At 42.7% G+C, this 27,277-nt stretch overlaps 2 protein-coding genes across 2 annotated transcripts in view; one reads left to right on the forward strand and one right to left on the reverse strand.

Moving 5' to 3' along the window:
- The window catches only part of LOC144514264 (stonustoxin subunit alpha-like), a 9,652-nt gene extending 7,494 nt beyond the window's left edge, over positions 1 to 2,158 (forward strand). The window contains exons 2-4 of the mRNA XM_078245449.1: positions 707 to 763; positions 987 to 1,033; positions 1,157 to 2,158. Of these exons, the coding sequence (XP_078101575.1) occupies positions 720 to 763; positions 987 to 1,033; positions 1,157 to 1,833 (768 nt within the window). The 5' untranslated portion in view covers positions 707 to 719 and the 3' untranslated portion in view covers positions 1,834 to 2,158. The remainder of the gene's footprint in view (positions 1 to 706; positions 764 to 986; positions 1,034 to 1,156) is intronic.
- Positions 2,159 to 10,344: 8,186 nt separating this feature from the next.
- On the reverse strand, positions 10,345 to 26,654 carry LOC144514265 (protein NLRC3-like). The gene is given in 12 exon segments (XM_078245450.1): positions 10,345 to 11,299; positions 11,424 to 11,470; positions 18,524 to 18,697; positions 19,544 to 19,717; positions 21,043 to 22,216; positions 22,219 to 22,540; positions 22,542 to 22,846; positions 22,983 to 23,190; positions 23,353 to 23,431; positions 24,603 to 24,725; positions 24,936 to 25,145; positions 26,588 to 26,654. Coding segments are annotated over 12 exon segments (3,486 nt in total). The 5' UTR covers positions 26,623 to 26,654; the 3' UTR covers positions 10,345 to 10,664.
- Positions 26,655 to 27,277: the final 623 nt, after the last annotated feature.

A 27,277-nucleotide genomic window follows, 5' to 3' on the forward strand; every position in this document is an offset into this window, starting at 1 on the left:
AATACAACTGTTAATGAAGGAAATGCCCAGTCTACTGAGGCAGCAGAAAATAACAGACAGACAGGGAAAAAGAAAGGCAGCGCAAATAAGACAAGCTGCAGTCAGAATATTACAAATGTGGTTGATGATGCTCTGGCTGAAAATGTGTCTGATGAGATGGATGTAACTACAAGATCCAGCAAAAGAAAAAACAGTTCTAACAAAGAGCAGAATGATGCTAAAGCTAAAAAGCTGCTAGAGGGTCTGTGTGGTGATGATGATGATGATGATGATGAGGAAGATTGTGAGTGGACAGCATCCCAGGTAGAGAAGTTAACTCTGTATCCTCTGGATAAGATCAAGAAGTTCCTGCAGGACACTAAAGGGATCAAGGCGGTGAAGACGGAGCAGTTCTTCCCTGATCTGAGAGGGTTTATCAGGTCTGTGGCCTGGCTGAGGAAAGATACAGAAGGGTTCACTATCCAAGAGGTTTACCGCCTCAAGAAACTGGTCACTAAAGTCAGAGCTCAACTCATTGAAGATGATGACTGGGTTTAATATGTTTCTTCACATACTTGTTGTGTGTGTTTTTGTTCTTGCTCTTTTCTTTTTAATGGCAGATTTAAATATTGGGTCTTTAAACATTAATGGAGCAAGAAGTGATGTTAAAAGAGCTTCTCTGTTTAAACTGGTGGAGTTAAAACATCTGGATGTTATCTTTGTGCAGGAGACCCACAGTGATGTGGAGAATGAGAGTGAGTGGAGGAAGCAGTGGCCGGGGGAGGTGATTCTCAGCCATAAAGCCTCTATGTATTTATTTATTGTTCTGTTGAAAAGAGATTATTTTTATTATTATTATTATATATTTATTATTTTTGTAGATAACAAGATGGAACATAAAATAAAGTTCCTTTTAAAAATCAAAAATCTCTCTCTCTCTCTCTCTCTCTCTCTCTCTCTCTCTCTCTTTCTGAGTGATGTAATGCCCCCCCTCCTCCTCCTTTCAGGGTGGAGCCTGCTGGAGTCAGATGGTTGACACCAGGTCCATGGAGATGTAAGTGTGTTTTTAATTTCATTCATCAAACTGTGACATCACTCATTCAACCCTCTGATGTCATCATCAAAGTGCTGATTGGTTAATAACTGCAGCTGTGTTGTGTCTCCTTCTCTCCGTCAGATTCCTGTGAACTCACAGTCGACACAAACACAGTGAACAGAAACCTCAAACTGTCTGACAACAACAGGAAGGTGACACGTGTGGAGGAGTATCAGCCATATCCTGATCATCCAGAGAGGTTTGACTCCTGGTATCAGCTGCTGTGTAGAGATGGTCTGACTGGTCGCTGTTACTGGGAGGTTGAGACGAGAGGAGATGTTTATATATCAGTGAGTTACAGAGGAATCAGCAGGAGAGGAGACAGTTATGACTGTTGGTTTGGATATAATGATCAGTCCTGGAGTCTGTTCTGCTCTGATGATCGTTACTCTGTCTGTCACAATAAGAGAGTAACATCCATCTCCTCCTCCTCTGTCTCTAACAGAGTAACATCCATCTCCTCCTCCTCTGTCTCTAACAGAGTAGCATCCATCTCCTCCTCCTCTGTCTCTAAGAGAGTAGCATCCATCTCCTCCTCCTCTGTCTCTAACAGAGTAGCATCCATCTTCTCCTCCTCCTCTGTCTCTGGTAGAGTAGCAGTGTATGTGGACTGTCCTGCTGGCTCTCTGTCCTTCTACACAGTCTCCTCTGACTCACTGATCCTCCTCCACACCTTCAACACCACATTCACTCAGCCTCTCTATCCTGGGTTTGGGTTCTGGTCTCCTGGTTCCTCAGTGTCTCTGAGTCCTGTGTAGGATGGAGAGTCTCCTCCTGTTTCTCACTGCTGATCAGTTGAGTCTGTACAGGATCACACTTACAGAAATATTTCAGCTTATTGTTATGAACCAATGAATGAACTTTGTATGAAATAATTCAGAATGATTGAACAGATTCCTCGTGGAACATTGTAAACTTCCTCCACTTCCAGTCCTTTAAAGATGGAAGCTGTGATCATGAAATTGTAGAAATGCGTTTTGTTGCTCTTTTTGACGTTATTGTTGCTATTTTGTGTCTAAGCATCATGGGAGTTGGAGTTGATCCTGAGCTGGTTGTGTTGGATGATAAAATAACTCAAACTCCTGTCTGATCGTTCCTCTGAGTCTCAGTACACACTCACACACACACACACACACACACACACACACACACACACAGCACGCACACACAGACACACACAGACACACAGACGCACGCACGCACACACAGACACAGACACACACACACACACACACACACACACACACAGACGCACGCACGCACACACACACAGACGCACGCAGGCACGCACACACAGAGACACGCACGCACGCACACAGACACACACACACACACACACACACACACACACACACACACACACACACACAGACACACACACACACACACACACACACACACACACACAGACACACACAGACACACACACAGACACACACACACACACACACACACACACAAACACACACACACACACACACACACACACACACAGACAGACATGCTTATTTCATGATTTGTCATCATATATGATATATATATATATATACATCATCACATACCCTTCACCATTAAATGAGAGAATATATATATATATATATATATATATATATATATATATATATATATATATATATATATATATATATATGTAATGCAGTCATACAGTGCAGCATGTCTACGTCTTCTATTGTTGTCGTGTTTTGTCCACCACTCAGTTTTATCAAGGGGAAAAGTGTTTTAAGGGGAGTTGTGCTGACCGCAGGACCCTCACTCCCTCATCTCTGTCTCCTCCTCCTGAGTCTCCTCCTCACTCTGCATGCCACTGCTGCTGACACCACCACCATCATCATCGTCAGCCACGGGAGCTGATGAAGGTCCTGCTGCTGATATGTTTATAGTTTTGTTAGATGTATTTGTTCTGGAGGATCGGTAAGCAGACAACAAAATGGTGAGTTTTCATCCCAGCACCTGTAGCCTGTGTGTCACTGCCTATGGAGTTGTAAACAAACGTTATGTTCAATATATATAATAGTGCCATGTCGATTATATATTGTGGCCCTGATTGAGCTCACTTGGCCTGTTCAGCACCATCGCTGTCCATCAGCTGTTGCTGTCTGTGGTGCTGAAACATTTTGACTTGACTGGCAAACTGCTTTCTTTGTTCTTCAATACAAATTTCTTTTCTTTGTGTTTTATTTGACATTATAGACCACTGTCTATATAAAAAGAGTATTCTCAGATACAGAACACTAAAGAGACCAGATAGTAATAGATCATCATGTCTTATAAAGACTTCAGGGGACCACTATGTTCAGGAAGAGAAACTTCGGGACCATCAGCGTTCATATTCTTCAGACAGTATTAGAATACTGGCAGCAGCACTTCGTGATACAGTATTACACCCTATTCTCAGATACAGTATTAGGACACTACAGTCTATATGGGAGATTTCAGATGGCATAGAATCAATTGAGACTTTCAGACAGCAGTATTAGACCACTGCTGTTCATAGTACTTTCAGATTACAGTATTAGACCATTCATGTGTCTATAAAGAGACCAGACAGTATTCATGTTATATTCCTCAGACAGTAGCCAGATCAATTGCTGTTCATATAAAGAGACTCAGTACAGAATCACTGCTGTCTATAAAGAGACTTCAGATAGTATATCACTACAATTCATATAAGAGACCGTGATTTAAGCAGCATTAGGGGACACCAAGGTCTGAGCAAGACTCACAGATACAGTAGTTAGACCATTCAAGGTTCATATGTTATATCTCAGACAGTACAGATCACTGGCAGCAGCACCCTGCACAAATCACTGCCCCATATGCCAAGACTGCATAGACACTCATGTCTGGCAAAAGAGACAGATTAGCATTGTGATCACGCCATAGACAGATTGGCAAATAGCGGACACTAAGGCCCAGGCGTTATCTCAAAGAGCTACCATGTCATGGGATTCAAAACACAGATGGTTCACGGGCAGCAGTAGTCAATCTTCCATGGGGACGTAAGCAACAAACACTCAGGATCATGTTGCAGACGGAGACCTGCAGACATGCCTGTGTCCATTCGGTGAATGTAATCAACAGAACGATGGAAAACAGCCAGATACAAAACAGAAGTGAAAATACACATCGTAGCCTTAAAGCTACAGAATTGTCGTTTCTACCGTAATGTTAAGATCTATATAACGCTTAAAAATAATGCCACAAAATGAAAACACCAAAGCAGCAACAAAACGCAAATGTACAAAACCACAGAATAAGAGGTAAATGCCGAAAAATGCTAAATACTGAGAAATATCAGAAAGGAAGAGTTAGCTGACATTTTGGCCAGAGAACAAAGTGACAAAACGTCAAAAGCCTCTCAATGATCAGCCCAGAAATGCTCATATCAACTTCCAACCAAATAATTATTGCTGGCTGTGAAACAATAGAAAGTTACAACAAAAAGAGTCTGAGAGTGCCAATACCTTGTTGTACAGTTAAATAAACGCATGCCTTCAGCTAATATTCAATATTATTTTTTGACTATTTAACATTTTAAATATTCTGATGTATTCGCAATATTTATAAGGTGTAACTATTGTAAATGGCTTTGAAGCCTGGACTTACTATTGCAGCTTTTTGGCCTCTGTATTACAAATAATTATCTTACCATGTTACATCTACAGTCATATAGCTCAAAGTAGGAACTCCATGCCAGCACCAAAAGAGAATAAAACATCATCTTAGAAATCTAATGCCTTCATTAAAAGATTCCTATGACATCACTGTTTCCAGAATGAATAATATCAATCCAGTCAATGTTCTTCCTTAAAATATAGGGGTACAGCAATTTCATGGAGGTTTGAGGCAGGCAGACTTTACTTGAGCGTCAGTTACTACTGGGACCAGGATACCATGACCCGACAGCAGCTCTGGCTCTGTCATCACAGGCCTGGCCATAGCTCACATCATCACATGCCTTCATACCCTCATCACTCCTTCGTACCATGTTCCTCAAATATCACATAGCTCTTCATACTCATCACAGCACTTTCGTCATACTCTCATCATCACATGTTCTTTCACGCGCTTCATCACCACATGCTTCCTTCACTCCGAAATGATAAACATTTTGATCGGGATTATTGAGTTTAAAAACAGTGTGAAATATTTCGCCACCAGCTGGGTAATATGCTCAAAGATAAATATGTGCAATACGGGTACGTGCAGACACAGCTGAGAGATATCACATCTTTAACGTTGCATTGTCCTGGTGCTGATCTTTCGACGCAGATTACGCATCTTGCTCGAGAAAGGTCGTACTCGAACCGTCTTCCCCGAACTCTCAGATTTTCGTCAATATGCGCAATGAAATATTCGCAAACTTTCAATAGTCCAGCACTACGTGCTCAATTGTCGTTATCATGTACCAAAGCCTTAACGGTATCTCCGCTGCATCAGCCATCTGACTTTCTCCAAAAACGGTGAAGATCCTCAACGCGTTTGCACCCTTTCTCACGCCATACACAGATCTGCAGAGCAAGGTCAGTCAGTTCGAAAGACAACGATTCGGCAATTGTCACCACAGATCTGTGTAGCTTTTCAAGTAAGATGTTCGCGACATAACATATAAATTAATAATAACCTGCTTCCTCCCGACAGGTCGGTTACTATCCTGAAACTACGAAGACTCGCATAACACCCGCCCCGATTGCGCGACGTCTTGTTACGAATGCATCACAGCAAAGCTGCCGTAAAACTTAATAGCAAGATACCGCAGCGCCTTTGTTTGTCATCCAGACATTTCACAAATCGAACATTGCGCCTGCAGTATTTTTCGACAGCCAGTCAACCGAGATTTCATACAGGACAGATGTACAGAGCAGATGCCGCCGAAACAATCTCGCAGTTTATCACATTTCTGTACCGTTACGTTGATGCTGTGCCACCAGCAATTATCACACTTACAATACGAAAAATATTTTCCAGCTTTGTTTAATACCGCAGCGCATCTATTATCTGGCTGATCCTTCGATTTATCTAAATCAATGCTCATCAGACTATCACAGACATGTTCTGACTAGCACTATCGGGCCTGACTGTCCATGCTTCCAGGCATTGAAGGTTGATTAGATTCACAGTTTTTTGGAATATATAGTGATACTAAACTATTGTTTTTCAGATGCTTATAAACATGTTTCTAGCCTGTTTTCAGCCACATAAACATTATGAAAATGCAGGGCCTAGATTGTTTTGCATAAGTGACTCTGACACATTTGTCAAGGAATCACACCAATACCTTAAAGCAGTCTGACATATTTACTGCATTTTCATGTCATTTATGTGGCTGTAGTGAACTTGGAACAGAACATGATTATTTTGTGCACATAAGCCATCATCTGAAAAACAATGAGACAGTCACTTGTATGTTTAAAGGCTGTGAATACAAATCCAATGTATACAGCACCTTCAAGTCGCACAAAAGTCGGAAGCACAGCTTACATTCGTTGGTAGATTTTAAGGATGGTGTAGTCCAAGGAACTGGAGAACCTGATGTTTCAAACAGTGAAGAATTCTGTGATGAAAGTCAGTCTGATGACATTGATTTAGATAAATCAAAGGATCAGCCAGAGATAATAGAACAAAAAATTGCTGCAGTGTTATTAAAGCTGGAAAATATTTTTCATGTGCCAAGTGCTGCAATTGATGAATTGCTGGACGAATTTCAATATTTGTTGAGCACAGCATCTTTGTGTAGTACAAGAAATGTGATACGTGACACACTTAATAGTTACAAACTGCAAGTTGACCAGTCAGTCATTGAAGAACTTGCATCTGCTCTGTGTACGTCTAATCCTGTGTATACTACAAAGACAATGTTCAGGTTGTGGAGCCCATAGAATATATCCTGGATGACAAAACTAAAAGAACGCTGCCGTATGTTCCTCTATTAAAGTTTTTACAGCAGCTTTTTACTAATGATTACATTCTTAACAAAGCATTAGATAGTCACCTCATATCAGAGGGCAGAGGAGAAGAAGTGATATACGAGTCTTTTCGAGATGGTTTGTTTTTCAAGGATAACCATTTTTTGTCAGGAGGTGAGTTGCGAGTGTTATTGAATTTATACGTTGATGATTTTGAAATTTGTAATCTGCTTGGCACATCTCGCAAAAAGCACAAGATCTGTGGTGTTTACTGGAATCTCAACAATTTACCACCAGGTTGTCATTCTTCGTTGTCTTCAGTTTATTTGGCCTTACTCTGCAGATCTGAAGATGTGAGGAAATATGGCTATGAAAGGGTCCTAGAGCCCTTGTTGAGGGATCTTGCCATTTTGGAAAGTCAAGGTATTTTTATTGCACAGCTTGGAGATTTTGTTAAAGGCACAATACAGTGTGTAATAGCAGACAATTTGGGAGCACATGGAATTGCTGGATTTATTGAAAGTTTTGCAGGTGAATACATTTGCCGCTTTTGTGTGGCAAAAAGTCTGAAATTCAGGAGAGGGAAGTGAGTTCAGGTACGTTTACTCTCCGAAGCAAAGAGATGCATGAAATGCACGTCAGGTCAGCACAGGACAATGCACAACCTTGTTACGGTGTTAAAAGGAAGTGTGTTTTCTCTGCGTATCTTTCTCATTTCAATGTCTGCACCGGCTACCCTCCAGATGTTGCACATGACATCTTTGAAGGCATATTACCAGCTGAGTTGGCGCACTGCCTCAGCTTGTTAATTTCAAAAAAGTATTTCACACTTGACAAACTCAATGAGTCCATTCAGAAATTTTTGTATTTCAGTTAGTCTAACAGCTGGTTTGATTTGCATTGAGAGATGATTTCATGGAAAGTACCCCATGCCAACCTCTAGGTATGGTGAAGGGTATGTGATGATGGGGGGGTATGGTGAAAGGTATGTGATGATGGGGGGGTATGGTGAAGGGTATGTGATGATGGGGGGGTATGGTGAAGGGTATGTGATGATGTGGGGGGTATGGTGAAGGGTATGTGATGATGTGGGGGGTATGGTGAAGGGTATGTGATGATGGGGGGGGTATGGTGAAGGGTATGTGATGATGTGGGGGGGTATGGTGAAGGGTATGTGATGATGTGGGGGGGTATGGTGAAGGGTATGTGATGATGGGGGGGCCAAGGGAACTTTATCAGGATCATAGTATCCTGGATCCATGAAATAACTGGCCTTTCAAAATAAAAGTCTGCCTGCCTCTATGGGAATCTAACATAGGGGGGTACTGACTTATGCCCCCTGTATTTTAAGGAAGAACATTTATTTATTTATGATACATTATTCATTCACAAAGATAACTGGTGTCCTTAAAGGTTGGATTTTCCTCATTTTTTTTAATGAAGGCATTAAGATCAGTTTCCTAAAGATGATGTTTTTATTCCTCTTTTTAGTTAACTTTAGCATGGGTTCCTACTTTGTTCTCATGACTGTAGATATGTATAATTTAAGATAATTAAACTGTAATACAAATTAAAAAGCTTACAATAATAAGTCCAAACTTCATTATTTACAATAGTTCTACCTTATAAATGTACGAATAAATCAGAATATTTAGAAATACATTTAAATATTTAAAAAATATATATTAAAATGAATCAAAATAATAATGAAAAATGTAACGAAACAAGAGAGGAACGCTGCGTTTGAGACAACCTGTACAGTAGGAATATTTAACTTCCTCAGTTTCTTTTTTGTTGTAATAGTTTCTGACTTCTATTGTTTCTAATAACAATGAATTATTTGGTTAAAGGGAAGTTAATATTGGACTTCAGCTATATGAACTATTTCACAAGACTTTGGCATCATTTGGGAAAACTTTTGACGTTTTTGTCACTTTTTTTGTTGTTTATCTGGCCATAATGTCCCTTCTTTCCTCCCTTTTTCTGATATTTTTGTCTCTTTATTTAAACGTTTTTTTCAGCATTTTTGCCTCTTTATTTCATGTTTTTTTCAACACATTTTAGCGTTTTTGTCATTGCTTTTTGGGCATTTTTGCTGCTTTTTGGGGTATTTTTTTCATTTTTTTTTTAAAGCCGTTATATAAGATCTGTAAAACATTTGGGGAAAAATGATAATTCTGTAGCTTTTTAAGACATTTGTGTCGCTAATTTCCTTCCTGTTTTGTATCTAACTGTTTTCCAACTGACACATAGTGACATCGTTCTGTTGGACTTTACTTTCACCAGGTGGACACAAACATGACTCTGCAGATCTGCGTCTGCAACATGACTCAGCAGAATGTTCACGTTGCTCTGCGTCCCCCTGGAGGATTTATTCTGCCACCTGGTGGCCGCAACCGTTAATGCATCTGTGTTTTATTAAAGGTCCCATGACATGGTGCTCTTTGGATGCTTTTATATAGACCTTAGTGGTCCCCTAATACTGTATCTGAAGTCTCTTTTATATAGACCTTAGTGGTCCCCTAATACTGTATCTGAAGTCTCTTTTATATAGACCTTAGTGGTCCCCCTAATACTGTATCTGAAGTCTCTTTTATATAGACCTTAGTGGTCCCCTAATACTGTATCTGAAGTCTCTTTATATAGACCTTAGTGGTCCCCTAATACTGTATCTGAAGTCTCTTTATATAGACCTTAGTGGTCCCCTAATACTGTATCTGAAGTCTCTTTTATATAGGCCTTAGTGGTCCCCTAATACTGTATCTGAAGTCTCTTTATATAGACCTTAGTGGTCCCCTAATACTAGAGATGCACCGATAGTTTTCACGTGCTCGGCCATGACCAGTGACCTGCAGGTCAGTCTGACATATGCTGATTTCATGCCGGTCAACGCTACAATTAACTGACAACATCAGTTATACGAGTTACAGTTCTCAAGGACGCACGCACACACGGACGCCACAGCACAGAAAAAAAAAGTTGGAAAAACAAATATTTGAAAAAAGCGACAAAAACGAGAAAAAATGTAAAATCAGCAACTAAAATTTTGGAAAAAAACTACAAAAATGTCTCTGTGGACTGAAAGTGAAGCAGATGTCTGTCTGTGTGTGTGTGTGTGTGTGTGTGTGTCTATGCGTGTGTGCGTATGTGTGTGCGTGTGTGTGTGTGTCTGTGTGTGTGTGTGTCTGTCTGTGTGTGTGTGTGTGTGTGTGTGTGTGTGTGTGTGTGTGTGTGTGTGTGTGTGTGTGTGTGTGTGTGTGTGTGTGTGTGTGTGTGTGTGTGTGTGTGTGTGTGTGTGTGTGTGTGTGTGTGTGTACTGAGACTCAGAGGAACGATCAGACAGGAGTTTGAGTTATTTTATCATCCAACACAACCAGCTCAGGATCAACTACAACTCCCATGATGCTTAGACACAAAATAGCAACAATAACGTCAAAAAGAGCAACAAAACGCATTTCTACAATTTCATGATCACAGCTTCCATCTTTAAAGGACTGGAAGTGGAGGAAGTTTACAATGTTCACGAGGAATCTGTTCATTCTGAATTATTTCATACAAAGTTCATTCATTAGTTCATAACAATAAGCTGAAATATTTCTGTAAGTGTGATCCTGTACAGACTCAACTGATCAGCAGTGAGAAACAGGAGGAGACTCTCCGTCCTACACAGGACTCAGAGACACTGAGGAACCAGGAGACCAGAACCCAAACCCAGGATAGAGAGGCTGAGTGAATGTGGTGTTTAAGGTGTGGAGGAGGATCAGTGAGTCAGAGGAGACTCTGTAGAAGGACAGAGAGCCAGCAGGAACGTCCACATACACTGCTACTCTCTTAGAGACAGAGGAGGAGGAGATGGATGTTACTCTGTTAGAGTCAGAGGAGGAGGAGGAGGATGTTACTCTGTTAGAGTCAGAGGAGGAGGAGATGGATGCTACTCTGTTAGAGTCAGAGGAGGAGGAGGATGTTATTCTCTTATTGTGCCAGACATAGTAACCACCATCAGAGCAGATCAGACTCCAGGACTGATCATTATATCCAAACCAACAGTCATCACTGTCTCCTCTCCTCCTGATTCCTCTGTAACTCACTGATATATTAACCTCTCCTCTCCTCTCAACCTCCCAGTAACAGCGACCAGTCAGACCATCTCTACACAGCAGCTGATGACAGCAGTAAAACCTCTCTGGATGATCAGGATATGGCTGATCCTCCTTCACACGTTTCACCTTCCTGTTGTTGTCAGACAGTTTGAGGTTTCTGTTCACTGTGTTTGTGTCGACTGTGAGTTCACAGGAATCTGACGGAGAGAAGGAGACACAACACAGCTGCAGTTATAAACCAATCAGCACTTTGATGATGACATCAGAGGGTTGAATGAGTGATGTCACAGTTTGATGAATGAAATGTAAAAACACACTTACACTTCCTCAGACCTGGTGTCAACCATCTGACTCCAGCAGGCTCCACCCTGAAAGGAGGAGGAGGGGGGGGCATTACATCACTCAGAAAGAGAGAGAGAGAGAGAGAGAGAGAGAGAGAGAGAGAGAGAGCGAGAGAGAGAGAGAGAGAGATTTTTTGATTTTTTAAAAGGAACTTTATTTTATCAATGTTCCATCTTGTTATCTACAAAAATAATCTCTTTTCAACAGAACAATAAATAAATACATAGAGGCTTTATGGCTGAGAATCACCTCCCCAGGCCACTGCTTCCTCCACTCACTCTCATTCTCCACATCACTGTGGGTCTCCTGCACAAAGATAACATCCAGATGTTTTAACTCCACCAGTTTAAACAGAGAAGCTCTTTTAACATCACTTCTTGCTCCATTAATGTTTAAAGACCCAATATTTAAATCTGCCATTAAAAAGAAAAGAGCAAGAACAAAAACACACACAACAAGTATGTGAAGAAACCCAGTCATCGTCTTCAATGAGTTGAGCTCTGACTTTAGTGACCAGTTTCTTGAGGCGGTAAACCTCTTGGATAGTGAACCCTTCTGTATCTTTCCTCAGCCAGGCCACAGACCTGATAAACCCTCTCAGATCAGGGAAGAACTGCTCCGTCTTCACCGCCTTGATCCCTTTAGTGTCCTGCAGGAACTTCTTGATCTTATCCAGAGGATACAGAGTTAACTTCTCTACCTGGGATGCTGTCCACTCACAATCTTCCTCATCATCATCATCATCATCATCATCATCACACAGACCCTCTAGCAGCTTTTTTAGCTTTAGCATCATTCTGCTCTTTGTTAGAACTGTTTTTTCTTTTGCTGGATCTTGTAGTTACATCCATCTCATCAGACACATTTTCAGCCAGAGCATCATCAACCACATTTGTAATATTCTGACTGCAGCTTGTCTTTTTTGCACTGCCTTTCTTTTTCCCTGTCTGTCTGTTATTTTCTGCTGCCTCAGTAGACTGGGCATTTCCTTCATTAACAGTTGTATTTCCACACTCCTGTTGTACAACTAACTCTGTAACCTCTGCAGTTTCTGCACACTGTTGCGCACCTGCCGAGTCTGAGTCAGCCGCAGGTGGCGCAACATCTGAGTCTGAGCCCCCCGGAGGCGACTCTGCGGCCCGGTCGGCCGAACCGCCCGACCCAGCGGGGCCGGGGTCCGGTTCAGCGGGACCCGGGAGCCGTCTCGGCCCGAAACGCCCGGGCCCCGCAGACTCGGGGCCGGCCGACGCGGACAGGAACGGACCAAATGACCCTCCTCCCCACATCCAAAACACTTCATGGAATCAGAAGTCGCAAAAACAACATAGCTGAAGCCTTCCACTTTAAAACTGAACGTTAGATTTAGATCAGCCGCGTTGTCTTTCAGAGTCATGAAGGCTTGTCTTCTGTGACACACTACGTGCTTGAGTTTCGGGGATTTACATCCGAGCAGAACCATTTTAATGGGAGACATCAGCTGGCCGTACCGTGACAGCTCTTTAGCCAAATCCTCATTTTTAATAAACGGAGGAACGTTTGAAATCATGATTCTTTTAGCTGGGCTCACCAGCGGGAGAACCGGGGTGAAAGTATCACGGATAACAATTCCTCTTTCTACCACAGTCTCAACCTTCACCACATCATCCAAGAAAATAACCACTGCCTTGTTCATACGGGAGGCGGACTTCACACTATCAAACCCCACCACCTCCCCGACAGCATAGCTGGCCTCCTCCACTGAACAGCCGACATGCGGGGAAATCCTCACCGCATGTCGGCGTGTCAGCTTCTCTAGCACCGCATGGTGCACGCCAAACACGGGCATAATGCCCGGCTGACACCCAAACTACCTGAACAAAACCCACCACCAACTAATAACTAACAACTACACAACAAGATAAACACGTACAAAACCCCAAATAAACAGAAAAACAGAGATAGAAACTCACACGCTCCGTAGACTCACTCAGCACTCACACATCCGCTCAGAGAGAGAGAGAGAGAGAGAGAGAGAGAGAGAGAGAGAGAGAGAAGAAGAATAGACATGTTTTTCTGAAGCTCCTTCACCTGGGTCCAACATTGGGAGAGTTAGCGTTATCAGCTGGTTAGCTTAGTGCAGGCGCTAACGGATCCAAGAGTGTATCTGGTAAGTTACCCCACTAATAATGCCCAGAATGATACCAAACTTCTACAGTAGTACCAATAGGTTATGTTCTCATAACACGATGGATTGGAACGTTTGTAAGTACACCAGGAGTTTATTTAAATAAGACTTGCCTGCTGGCTTCTCCTGCTAACACAACAGCTAACCCTGCTAACAACAGCTAACTCTGCTAACAACAGCTAACTCTGCTAACACAACAGCTAACTCTGCTAACACAACAGCTAACTCTGCTAACAACAGCTAACCCTGCTAACACGACAGCTAACCCTGCTAACACAACAGCTAACTCCTCTAACACAACAGCTAACTCCTAACACAACAGCTAACTCTGCTAACACAACTGCTAACTCTGCTTACACAAAAGCTAACCCTGCTAACACGACAGCTACCTCTCCTAACGGCAGCTAACCGTGCTAACACGACAGCTAACTCTACTCACAACAGCTAACTCTGCAAACACGACAGCTAACTCTGCTAACACAACAGCTAACTCTGTTAACACAACAGTTAACCCTGCTAATACGACAGCTAACTCTGCTAACACAACAGCTAACTCCGCTAACAACAGCTAACTCCTCTAACACAACAGTTAATCCTGCTAACACGACAGTTAACTCTGCTAACAACAGCTAACCCTGCTAACACGACAGCTAACCCTGCTAACACGACAGCTAACCCTGCTAACACGACAGCTAACTCTGCTAACACGACAGCTAACCCTGCTAATATTACAGCTAACTCTGCAAAACACAACAGCTAACTCTGCTAACACGACAGCTAACTCTGCTAACACGACAGCTAACTCTGCTAACATAACAGCTAACTCTGCTAACAACAGCTAACTGTGCAAACACGACAGCTAACTCTACTAACAAGACAGCTAACCCTGCTAACACAACAGTTAACCCTGCTAACACAACAGCTAAGTCTGCTAACACAACAGCTAACTCTGCTAACACAAACAGCTAACTCTGCTAACACGACAGCTAACTCTGCTAACGACAGCTAACCCTGCTAACACGACAGCTAACTCTGCTAACACAACAGCTAACTCTGCTAACACGACAGCTAACTCTGCTAACACAACAGCTAAATCTGCTAACACAACAGCTAACTCTGCTAACACAACTGCTAACTCCTCTAACACAACAGCTAACTCCTGAAACAGAACAGTTAACTCTGCTTATACAACAGCTAAGTCTACTAACACTACAGCTAACTATGCTAACACAACTACTAACTCTGCTAACACGACAGCTAACCCTGCTAACACTACAGCTAACCCTGCTAACACGACAGCTAACTCCGCTAACACAACAGCTAACTCTGCTAACACAACAGCTAACTCTGCTAACACAACAGCTAACCCTGCTAACACGACAGCTAACCCTGCTAACACTACAGGTAACTCTGCTAAGACTATATCTAACTCGGCTAACACAACAGCTAACTCTGCTAACACTACAGCTAACTCTGCTAACACAACAGCTAAATCTACTAACACTACTACTAACTCTGCTAACACAACAGCTAACCCTGCTAACACGACAGCTAACTCTGCTAACACTACAGCTAACTCTGCTAAGACTATATCTAACTCGACTAACACAACAGCTAACTATGCTAACACAACTACTAACTCTGCTCACACAACAGCTAATTATGCTAACAAAACAGCTAATAATGCTAACACAACAGCTAACTCCTCTAACACAACAGGTAACTCTGCTAACACGACAGCTAACTCTGCTAACACAACAGCTAACTCTGCTAAAACAACAGCTAACTCTGCTAACACAACTGCTAACTCTGCTTACACAACAGCTAACTCTGCTAACACAACATCTAACTCCTCTAACACAACAGCTAACTCTGCTAACACGACAGCTAACTCCTCTAACACGACAGGTTACTCCGCTAACAACAGCTAACTCTGCTAACACAACAGCTAACTCCTCTAACACAACAGCTAACTCTTCTAAGACAACAGCTAACTCCTCTAACACGACAGTTAACCCTGCTAACACGACAGCTAACTCTACTAACACTACAGCTAACTCTGCTAACACGACAGCTAACTCTGCTAACACAACAGCTAAGGACAGGGAAGAGGAGCAAGAAGCAAGCTAAGGACCAAAAGGCTCCAAACAAACAGGAAAAACCACCAAAGGCTATCACCATCTCCTTCCCACTCAAGAGGAGCTGTAGTAGAGTAGTAAGGTAAGCTTCCTTCATACCCACAGTAGTTTAATTTCTAATTTCTGTCTCAAGAAGACAAGGCTAGCCTGTGTTAACTTAACATAGCGTGCTGAGTAGCAGCAGAGGGAGCAGCAGAGCGGCAGTTAGGAACAGAAACAATGTTGTGATCTCCCGGGAGAGAGCCCAGCCTCCTTGTGATTGGCTACCCAAAAGAAATCAAAAGTACACAGGCAAAGAAAGCTTATATACACAAACAACTCAGAGAGAACCTAAAGGCTTTGACTGCAGATATAAGCCAAACAGAAGGAATTAGTAACCTACTACTGTACACGGACAGTACCGATGTGTGGCATAAAGATATCTGTGCCCACTATGACCATCACAAGAAGAGAGGCATGGGCAGTGGGAGACAGATAGTCATCGAAGATGAAGACAAGGACAGCCCACCTCTCACTGTCACTGTCTACCACAATGGGACCATCATGTTTCAAGGCAATGAGGCCAGTTTCAGCTCTGTCAAAGAGGACTTCAATACCATCAAACCTCTGGCAGATGAGCCATGGACAGAGAGCTGACTGCTATAAGAGAGGAGCTGCAGCAGGACAGACAGGCCATGAACAGAGAGCTGACTGCTATAAGAGAGGAGCTGCAGCAGGACAGACAGGCCATGGGCAGAGAGCAGCGTCCATAGCAACCAGCAGTTTATCTACAGCAGTGGTGGCCGTGTATTTTACACCTGGGCCTTCAGTACTATCCTACAGCAGTTAAATCACCTTTGAATAACCTCACCATGACACTAGGACATTACCGTGTGGAATAACGTGATTTAACACAAGGCTCAACACCTAGAGACACCTAATACACTACTGCAGAGACATGACCACACGCTGACTGAAGCATCACTTTCACGCAGTATGACAGGATGCTGCATCACATATAGTCAAAATGAATGGAATTACCAAAGAAACCAAAACAAACCCACAACAACCGGTCATATCAGTGGCGTAACGAGCCAACACCGGGCCCTTAAGCAGGATTATCAAGGCGGGCCCCCCTACTACAGCACGTGATGACGGCGCAATGTCCACGAGTAGGCTACCATGAATAGGACAGGATAGGATCATAGAGACACAGCATATAAGAGATGAGATGACTGACAAAATCAGGAGTAGCCTACGTGCATCACAACAACAACAAAACACTGGTGAATGCACCATAACACATGAAAACACACACAAGGGCAGTCCCTCCAGGATTTCACGGCCTTTTTTGAGATTGTTGCAGCCCAAAATGCCTGATTTCACGGGAGCTTTTGTAAAAAATTGCGATAAAAGTTGCGATGTCTTGTGTTTGTTTGTTACAATGACGTTGCGAGAGACAGTGAAAGTTGCAAAAACAGTTGCGATTATTTTTGTAAAGTTCTTTAAAAATAAAAAGGAAACTTGTTTGGGGAGAATAATAATAGTCGCGAGTAATGAAAATGTGATAGGGGGCCCCGGCTGTCAATCAATATCTTTCAGTCACGCGGGCTCCTGATTGGTCCGGGCCCTTAAGCACTGCATACCCTGCTTACCGATAGTTATGCGTCTGGGTCATATTTACTCATACGGTGACCACAAAGAAATCAAAAACACATATAACACAATCAGTGATCAACAGGCCTCGCCACAGATTCCAGCCAAACAGTGCGGGCTTAACACACACACAAAGGCACAGCGGCCACTGACACTGCTCAAATCTTTAACACCTAAAGCAAGGAGTAATAGCTAGTAAAATCATTTCACTAAAGAATTTTAACATGTAAATAAACAATATTGAAAATACATATTTTCTTTATTTTAGGCCTTCAATTATAAAAATATGATTTTCTGATTCTGATAATCTCTTGGCCAGCAGAGAAGGCCTTGCTGGCCCTGACGGTCCACCTCTGATCTACAGATCTAGTCATAACAATGAATATTCTGATTAATAGCGGATGGCTTGTGGGTGAAATAACATAAATAATGAGGAAAATATAACTGAACATAGCAGACAGCAGAACAGACTATGTGCACATTTACACATTGTTAACATTAGATGAGTGTCTCATAGAAAGAAATGTACGCACAGTGCATATAGGATTACGGCTGCCGGCGCCACTGCCACACTATCATTTACAGAGACCAAACAATTCCCCCAAGAGCAAGCATTAGTGCAGCAGTGGACCTTTCTCTGTAGGGAAACATCAACATTACATCACTCTCACACACACACACACACACACACACACACACACACACACACATATATATATTATGTTTGCACCGAAGGGACTAGGAAAGAGCATTTTGGGGGACTTTTTGAACTTGGAGCCGGTACTCTCCCAGTACAAGAGGAACTTAGAGAAATAATTGGTCTGGATGTCAGTGTACGTCTCTGATCGATCACATGAGCCATGCAGCACCAGCAACTGACATTTTAAACCTCTAGATAACTAGTCTGCCGAAAGAGTAATGCTTTATCGACACGCTCTTCTCACAGCGTAGAAAGCACATTGATTTGTGCTAAGCTAGGCTAAACCTGTCCTGGACCTGTCTGTCGCGTTGAAACTGATTTGATCCCGGGAAGAGGATACATCAATTATTAACAACAGGAAGTCATCATTTTAGTTCCTGGAGATGTTTTTCTTTACAACTTCCTACACAAATATCTCCTTTTTGTTCATCAGTGTTTGTACCTGAGAGTGTCTAGTCTCCAGAGTGGATCCTCCAGTCCCGCTGCCAGTAGCTTCACTCCTGAGACTCCTGGATGATTGTAGCTCAGGTCCAGCTCTCTCAGATGGGAGGGGTTGGACCTAAGCGCTGAGACCAGAGAAGTACAGCCTTCCTCTGAGATCAGACAGCCTTGCAGACTGCAAACACACAGAACAACACACAGGAACCCCAGGTACATTTTGGTCCAGATTTAGAATACACCTTTAAAATCATCTATTTAACTATTTAACAACAAAACTAAACAATAAAAAATCCTCATGGAAAGTAAGTCTGAGTCTACAAATTAATAATTATATAATTAATAACTACTGCCCAAGTTTATTGTATCAGCAGACACAAAGCAGCTGTTTTATCAACTAAAGTTAGTCAGATTTTAAATGGTCATCAGTAGAATGACCTGAGAGTCTCGAGATCCAAACAGCTGATGTGATCTAACAGCTGATGTGATCTAACAGCTGATGTGATCTAACAGCTGATGTGATCCAAACTATTCCAGTAACAGTTAACTCCAGAGTGTAAAAATGTTGTTTCATCCAATGATTCACTTCTCATCCTCTTCCAATCATGCATCAAAACTAAGTCCTCCATATAACTCAAAATTAACAACAAAAAGATCCATTGTATCATTGTTGTAGGCTAACGTTACTGTTTTTTTTTATACAGCCCTGGAAGTTACATTGTTGCCATGGAAATGGCGGAGTAATATTGTATGTGATGGACCAGGTGTGCTCACATGGCTCTGGGTGTGCTGTCATGCTGATTAGAGTACGTTCTGAATGTCTAGTTGACCAATCAGATTGTCTGGTCAGATTCACTTGTTGTATATTCAGGAATAAACAAACGTCCAGTAATCAAAGTCACATGATATTAAAATATAAATGATTTCTGGATCTCAGCCACAGTTCATATTTCATTCTTTATGAAGTGATTCTAAATCAGAATAAAATACTGTTTTTTTGAAAGATTATTGTTCTTGATCTGACCTGAGAGTCTCCAGTGTGCAGTGTGGACTATTCAGTCCAACAGAGATCAGCTTCCCTCCTGAATCCTGCAGGTTGTTGTTACTCAGGTCCAGCTCTCTCAGACTAGAGGACTGGGAGCTGAGAACTGAGGACAGAGCTTCACAGCTTCTCTCTGACAGGTTACAGCCACTCAGTCTGGAGAGACAACAGGAAGGAAACAAGTTATTTATATTTAACTCCTGTTGAAAGATAGAGTATTTAATGATGAATAAATTACACTTACAGAGCTTTGTTGGAGGGATGGTAATGAAGAAGACACATAACGATTGTTTTTAATTTTTAAGTCTGGACTTTTGGTGATACAGAATATAAAATCCATTTTCTAAACAAGTTGGAAACATGATAACTAATTGTGACTGAATGAGGAGTAAAAAGACATCCAGTATTCAAATTCACATAAGATTAAAAAAAGCCATAGCCATAGTTTATACTTTGTGCTTTACGACATATTATAAATAAGAACAAAATGCTTTGAAAACATTCAAAGATTCCCGAATTGCTAAATTTTAAATCCTGACATGAGAAGGGTGGTTTTAATTGAATAAAGCTTAAAGTTTAGAGAAATGTCATATAAGAAGACAAATAACGATTGTGTTCATATGTTGAGTCTGGACTTTTGGTGATACAGTATATGAAATCCCTTCTCAGCATGTTTAAAGTGCCCATATTATGAAAAAAACACTTTTTCTGGGATTTGGGGAGTTATTTTTGTGTCTCTGGTGCTTCCACACGCATACCAACTTTGTAAAAAATCCATCCATGCTGTTCTGAGTGAGATACGGTTTCTGAATGTGTCCTGTCTTCAGTCTCCGGGTGAGATGTTCAAAATCGGCACGGCTGGCTTACCGCATCCGTTAGCTCATAGCATTAGCTATTAGCATTAGCATGCTAACGCTAACGCTAGCATGCTACCTCGTTCTCAATAGCAAAAGCACTGCTACAACACACACAAGTTCACCATAATCTACTAAAGAACTACTTCCATGTGCGCCCTCATTTAGAAGAAGTCTCCCAGCTAATCCTGCCTTGTAACTGACTGAAGTTGTAGAAACAGCCTTTCTTTTACTGTCTCTGGAGCTATCTAGCTGACATGATCTACATCTGAGCTACTGCGCATGTGCGAGTGCAATCAAAGATAGTACAGAAGAAGAAGAAGAAAAGAGGTCTCACTCTGTAGCTAAAACAGAGACCAGCTGAAAAGAGGATCTGCAGCAGTGAGAGAGAGCTGTGCAGTACAACAAAAATATGGTGTTTTTTGAAAATTAAACCATGTAAACCTATTCTGGTACAACCTTAAAATACAATTATGAACCTGAAAATGAGCATAATATGGGTGCTTTAAATATCTGCTGCTCTACTCCAAACAAGTTGGAAACATGATAATTAATCGTGACTGAATTAAGCAATATTACACGAGAGGGTTTGATTTAACGTCATTATGATGAATAAATCACACTTACAGAGCTTTTTTGGAGGCTTTGACCACTGGCAGCAGCCTGAGAAGAGCCTCCTCTGAAGCAAAGTATTTCTTCAGGTCAAACACGTCCAGATCTTTTTCAGATGACAGTAAGATGAAGACCAGAGCTGACCACTGAGCAGGAGACAGTTTATCTGTGGAGAGACTTCCTGAACTCAGGGACTTTTGGATCTCCTCCACTAGAGAACAATCATTCAGTTCATTCAGACAGTGGAACAGATTGATGCTTCTCTCTGCAGACAGATTCTCACTGAACTTCTTCTTGATGTACTCGACTGTTTCCTGATTGGTCTCTGAGGTACTTCCTGTCTGTGTCATCAGACCTCGTAGGAGACTCTGATTAGTCTGCAGTGAAAGACCCAGGAGGAAGCGGAGGAACAAGTCCAGGTGTCCATTTGGACTCTCTAAGGCCTTGTCCACAGCACTCTGATGGAGACATTTTAGTTCAGGTTTGAGGCTGAAGACTTTAGGCTGCCAGGAGGTTGTTTGTTCTTCTGACAGCAGATTGACTCCAGAGTTGATGAATGTCAGATGAACATGAAGAGCAGCCAGGAACTCCTGAACACTCAGGTGGATGAAGCAGAACACCTTGTCCTGGTACAGTCCTCTCTCCTCTTTAAAGATCTGTGTGAACACTCCTGAGTAAACTGAGGCTGATCTGATATCAATGCCACACTCTTTCAGGTCAGATTCATAGAAGATCAGGTTGCCTTTCTGCAGCTGCTCAAAAGCCAGTTTTCCCAGAGACTCGACCATCTTCTTTGTCTCTTTATTCCAGTTTGAATCGGTCCCAGCTCCTCCACCGTATTTTATGTTCTTCAGTTTGGACTGAACCACCAGGAAGTGGATGTACATCTCAGTCAGGGTCTTGGGCAGCTCTCGTCCCTCTCTCATCTTCAACACGTCCTCCAGAACTGTAGCAGTGATCCAGCAGAAGACTGGGATGTGGCACATGATGTGGAGGCTCCGTGATGTCTTGATGTGGGAGATGATTCTGTCGGCCTGCTTCTTGTCTCTGTATCTCTTCCTGAAGTACTCCTCCTTCTGTGGGTCAGTAAACCCTCTGACCTCTGTCACCATGTCAACACACTCAGGAGGGATCTGATTGGCTGCTGCAGGTCGTGTGGTTATCCAGAGGCGAGCAGAGGGAAGCAGTTTCCCCTGATGAGGTTTGTCAGCAGCACACCCACTGAGGTGGACTCTGTAACATCAGTCAGGATCTCAGTGGTGTGGAAGTCCAGAGGAAGTCGACACTCATCCAGACCGTCAAAGATGAACACAACCTGGAACTCTTCAAACCTGCAGATTCCTGCTTCTTTGGTTTCACTGAAGAAGTGATCAACAAGTTCCACCAAGCTGTACTTTTTCTCTTTCAGCACGTTCAGCTCTCTGAAAGTGAATGGAAATATGAACTGGATGTCCTGGTTGGCTTTGCCTTCAGCCCAGTCCAGAGTGAACTTCTGTGTTAAGACTGTTTTTCCCGATGCCAGCCACTCCCTTAGTCATCACTGTTCTGATTGGTTCCTCTCTTCCAGGTGGGGCTTTAAAGATGTCTTCTTGTCTGATTATTGTTTCTGGTCTGTTTGGTTTTCTGGACGCTGTTTCAATCTGTCTGACCTCATGTTCATCATTGACCTCTGCAGTCCCTCCCTCCATGATGTAGATCTCTGTGAACATCTGATTCAGAAGGGTTTGGTTTCCTGCTTTAGCAATCCCCTCAAACACACACTGGAACTTCTTGTTTAGGTTAGTCTTGAGTTTACGTTTACAAACTCCAGCAGAGCTTCCTGAATGAATACATAATAAAAAAGATCATTAAGTAATTTTGTAAAGAAAACAGGAACATACTTTGGTCCATCCCTGGAGACATTAGTAAATGTCCCATTAGTCCAGTAAGTTAAATCTTTAGAGAAATCCTCTTACTGCTCTGCAGACGGTCAACCAGCTCCTCCTGCTTCATTCTCCTCAGGAAGTCCAGTGTGATCTTCAGAAATGCCTCTCTGCTGCTCCTCTGCTCTTCATCCTCACCCTCCCTCTGACTCTCTGAGCATTCTGGATAATCTGGATTCAGAACCTTTTGGATCTTCTTCAGCTCATTCTTCACAAAAGTGCCGATGTTCTCCTCCAGCAGCTGGAACAGAAGATTATACGAATGACACAATCAAACTGAAATCATGGAAGCAAACATCAGATCCTTGTTGGACAGACTGACAATCCACTGGTCTGAAAAGCACAGCATGGAGATGATTGCCAACAGAATAGATGTAAAAGTAGTTGTTGTACATGTACGGACCATAAAGATAGAGTCCAGGTGTCCTTGATGCTGCTGGTCAGACTGACCACTGGGAACCTCTGAGATCTCCTGGTCCACTCTGTGGAGGAATCAGGAAGAATTAGCTCACATCATGTCTGTCCACACAGAGACAAACACAAGATAAAGGTCCTGTGTTGATTACAGCATTGAATCAGATGGTTTCCATTGACATTAAAGTGTTGGTGGTACTGCTGACCCCACTGTGAATCAACAGAAAGAACTAAGAAGTAAACAAGGGCTACAACATGGTTGGCCTAAGAGCAGTTACATACTGGGCCGATAATCGGCCGCCTGACAGTCTGGCGAGGTCAGTGACTCAAGTCTGTTCGGTGTGTTCGTGCAGTCGTCCGTCGGAGGAGCCATCGGCCTTCATTTTGGCCGACCTGACGTGTTCAGTCACAGACAGGGCAGTCGGGACTCACCCGGAAATGGCGTGCGAAATGAGCGTGACTAAGCCTTTCAAAATTGGACGAAAATCTTTTAAACTGACCTTTGTCGATCACGTTTCACTGAATTATCTTCGTACAATATGAGATTGTATTCTGAATGAGCCGCATTGGCCAGTTGAAAAAAATCCAAAATCCGGAAGCAGCAGCTAGACCCACATGACGCGTTCGTCCAATCAGCTGCCTGGTTTTCATTTTTTGGGCGACAATACAGACTAGTGCTGCATGCTGTTATGGAGACATATCACGTCTCCAAAACAGTGTCGTCTTAGTGTGTTCCGAGGGATTGATTGGACCTCGGGGAGCCGACTGATCAGTCCAACTGCCTTTTCTGCCGACGGTCGGCCATCTGGTTGGTGTGTAAGCAGCTTTAAGGACTCCTGAAGCAGCAGACTGGTCTGAGTGAGGAAGATTGCTCTCTTTGCCCGGTCAGCTCCCAGATAACGTCATGTTCTGCTATGTGTTTAGAAATGGTGAATATACTGTATAGGTGCCTGGGTGGCCAAATGGTTGAGCCATCCATATATATAGAGACTCAGTTCTTGACGCAGAGGTCGTGGGTTTGATTCTGACCTGCGACACTTTCCTGCATGTCATCCCCCCCCCCCTCCCCTGTCATGTCTAAGCTGTCACTAATAAAGGCCTAAATACCAAATAATAAGAGGTGATTTTACAGCTCACAGCAACTTAATACAATCTAGTGTCTGATGGAAATGTTGCCTATGTGAAATACCTCTAAAATACTACATCTATGAATCTCATTATATGGTGCTGATAACTTACTTTCTGTCAGATGGATGTCTTTGTTTAAAATTTATAAAACCATGCAGTGACTGGTCGCTCTCAAAGGACAAACAGCTGGATTCAGGTTCAAGTTCCGGAGACTCTGGTCTCTGCTGCTGGATCCTAAAACAAACTCGAAAATCAAAAAAGTCTGAGCTGTTTTTATATCAAATATTAGTAATGTTTATCAGTTTTAAATTATTACCTTCCATCAGCAGAAAAAGAGGAAGCAGCATTGAATACTACTGATAAGAACTGATACTTCTACCAAATATAATAATACTACAGGCTATGTACATAATTATTAACAAGTGAATGCAAATAACGACTTACTTTTTGTCAGAAACACGTTTAAAAAAAATCATTTCCGCCTTTGACCGGTCGCTCTTAAAGGACACACAGCTGGGTTCAGGTTCAGGTTCAGGTTCAGGATCAGGTTCCAGTTCAGGATCAGGTTCAGGTTCAGGTTCAGGATCAGGTTCCGGTTCAGGTTCAGGTTCAGGTTCAGGATCAGGTTCAGCAGGGTCTGGTCTCTGATGGGTCCTGATAGAAAAACAAATTTATTGAGGGTAATGTTCAGTAGACTCTTATAGCCTGACCTTCCTCCACAGCTCTGTGGAGGAGGGTCTGGACTAGTCCACACAGCATTCCTGGATGGGAGGAAAACCTGCTCTGGTTTATTGGCATTTCTTTAAACCAATCACAATCGTCGTGGGCGGGGCTAAGCTCCGGACGGAGCCACGGTGCCTCTGCTAAATAGTCTCAGGAAGGAACTGGTTTTGGTGGAACATGTGGACGTTCAACAGTAGTTTTAGTCGTGTAACAGAAACCTCAGATTGGACAGATAGTCTAGCTAGCTGTCTGGATTTACCCTGCAGAGATCTGAGGAGCAGTTAACCATAGTCCTCACAAATCAGCCGGAGGTTAGAACCCCAACACAAAGACAGAGGAAGGGGACGGACATCTGGCGGGACCTGAACAATCCCAGAAATGAAAGTTGTGGATATAGACTAAATGTTTTGTTGCTGATGTTATGAAGGAAATGAAACCATTTATACCACCTCAGTTTGCCTGCTTACTCAGAGCTGTGGAGGTCTGGCAATGAGAGACTAACAAATAACAAAAGGAGACATAAAGGCAGGAAGGTTGGTAGTAATACTAACCACTTTACAGCACACACAAGTATTTATTTTCTGTCTTTTCTTTAATAGAACATGTGTTGAACAGATGATGGATCACTATAAAACAGAACTATATAAAGTACTCCTGTTGGGGGACATTAACACACATCTAAAGAGCAACGTTAGAACCATTTCCTTCTTTCATCAGATATCAACTAAAGAAATGTGATTCTGGTTTTTGGGGTCGTCCCTCCACGTCCTACTTCCTCCGTGCAGGTGTTGCATATTGCAGACGTGTTATCTTCTGCACACACGCTGAAGAATGTCCAAACAGCTGACACGTTGCAGGTTAATGCACGAGGTTCCTACATGTGGGAGAATAGAGCGACACACGGCGGAGACGTTGAGAGAAAGGAAGAAGAGGGCGTGTTGTGGTCCGTGTGTGCGTGCGTCCTTGAGAACTGTAACTGGTATAACTTCTGTTGTCAGTTAATTATAGCGTTGACTGGCATGACATCATCATATTTCAGACTGACCTGCCGGTTGCCGGTCATGGCCGAGCACGTGAAAACTGGCCAATTCCGGTCACCGGCCGGACTATCGGTGCATCTGTAATAAAGGTTATTGTATACCGGTGGCTGCCTTTCCCAGGTAACAGCAGGGCACAGAGCAGCAGACAGACAGGATATAAGAGAAGGGTCAGACCACCTCAGTATGTGCTCTGACTGCTCAGATCTCAATGATTCACACCTCTACTTAAAGCTGTCCACTTGTGATCCCATCACCATCAGATTTTAATCAGGTGAAAACAACACTGAGAGACAACCCTACTTCTAGTTTGTTGGAGGTTTCTGAACAACTCACCTCAGTCTTTGGCTCTTTATTCTCATCTCCTCCATTTTAATTGGTCTATCCCTTACAGGTCGCCTTGTTTTTTAAAGTAGTGTTGTCTCCATAGACCGGACACTCTTCATAGACACACAGCTGGGTTCAGGTTGAGGAGACTCTGGTCTCTGATGGAGACTCTGGTCTCTGATGGGTCCTGTTAGAAAGAGAGGAAGACCACTTTTTAATCTCCAGAAACAGAAGCTGCTGGAGAAACTAGAAGCTATGAAGCAGAAAATAAAGTCTGAAGCTCTTCACTGAGTGATTTCTGCTCTCTGCTCATCCTCTGTCATTCATTATCTTTCTGGGAGAACAGGAACATTGTGAAGACTCCAGGACTAATGACATCTTGCTGTCCTCTAATGGAGACAAGACTCCATTAGGGCAATCAATCTCACCTTTCTGTCCTGTTCATCCTCCTCTACAACAGTCTCAGAGGCATTTAGGTCACTACATTTGATTCTGAAAGGTTCCAGAGGAAACAGTCCTGTTGTGTCTGACTTTACGCTGGTGGGGACGACGGTGTGTTTTCTGACAGCAGGAGGAAGGCTTGGACCCCCCCCCCATCTTCAAACTCAGCCTTCAGGTTCAACACAGGGTTTTGTGTATCATGACGGTGGATCAATTGTTACCGGGTTCAATCACCGTGGTAACACCTAACCTGGTCGG

The sequence above is a fragment of the Sander vitreus genome, unplaced genomic scaffold (genome assembly GCF_031162955.1).
Source record: "Sander vitreus isolate 19-12246 unplaced genomic scaffold, sanVit1 ctg515_0, whole genome shotgun sequence".
Taxonomy (NCBI): Eukaryota; Metazoa; Chordata; class Actinopteri; order Perciformes; family Percidae; genus Sander; species Sander vitreus.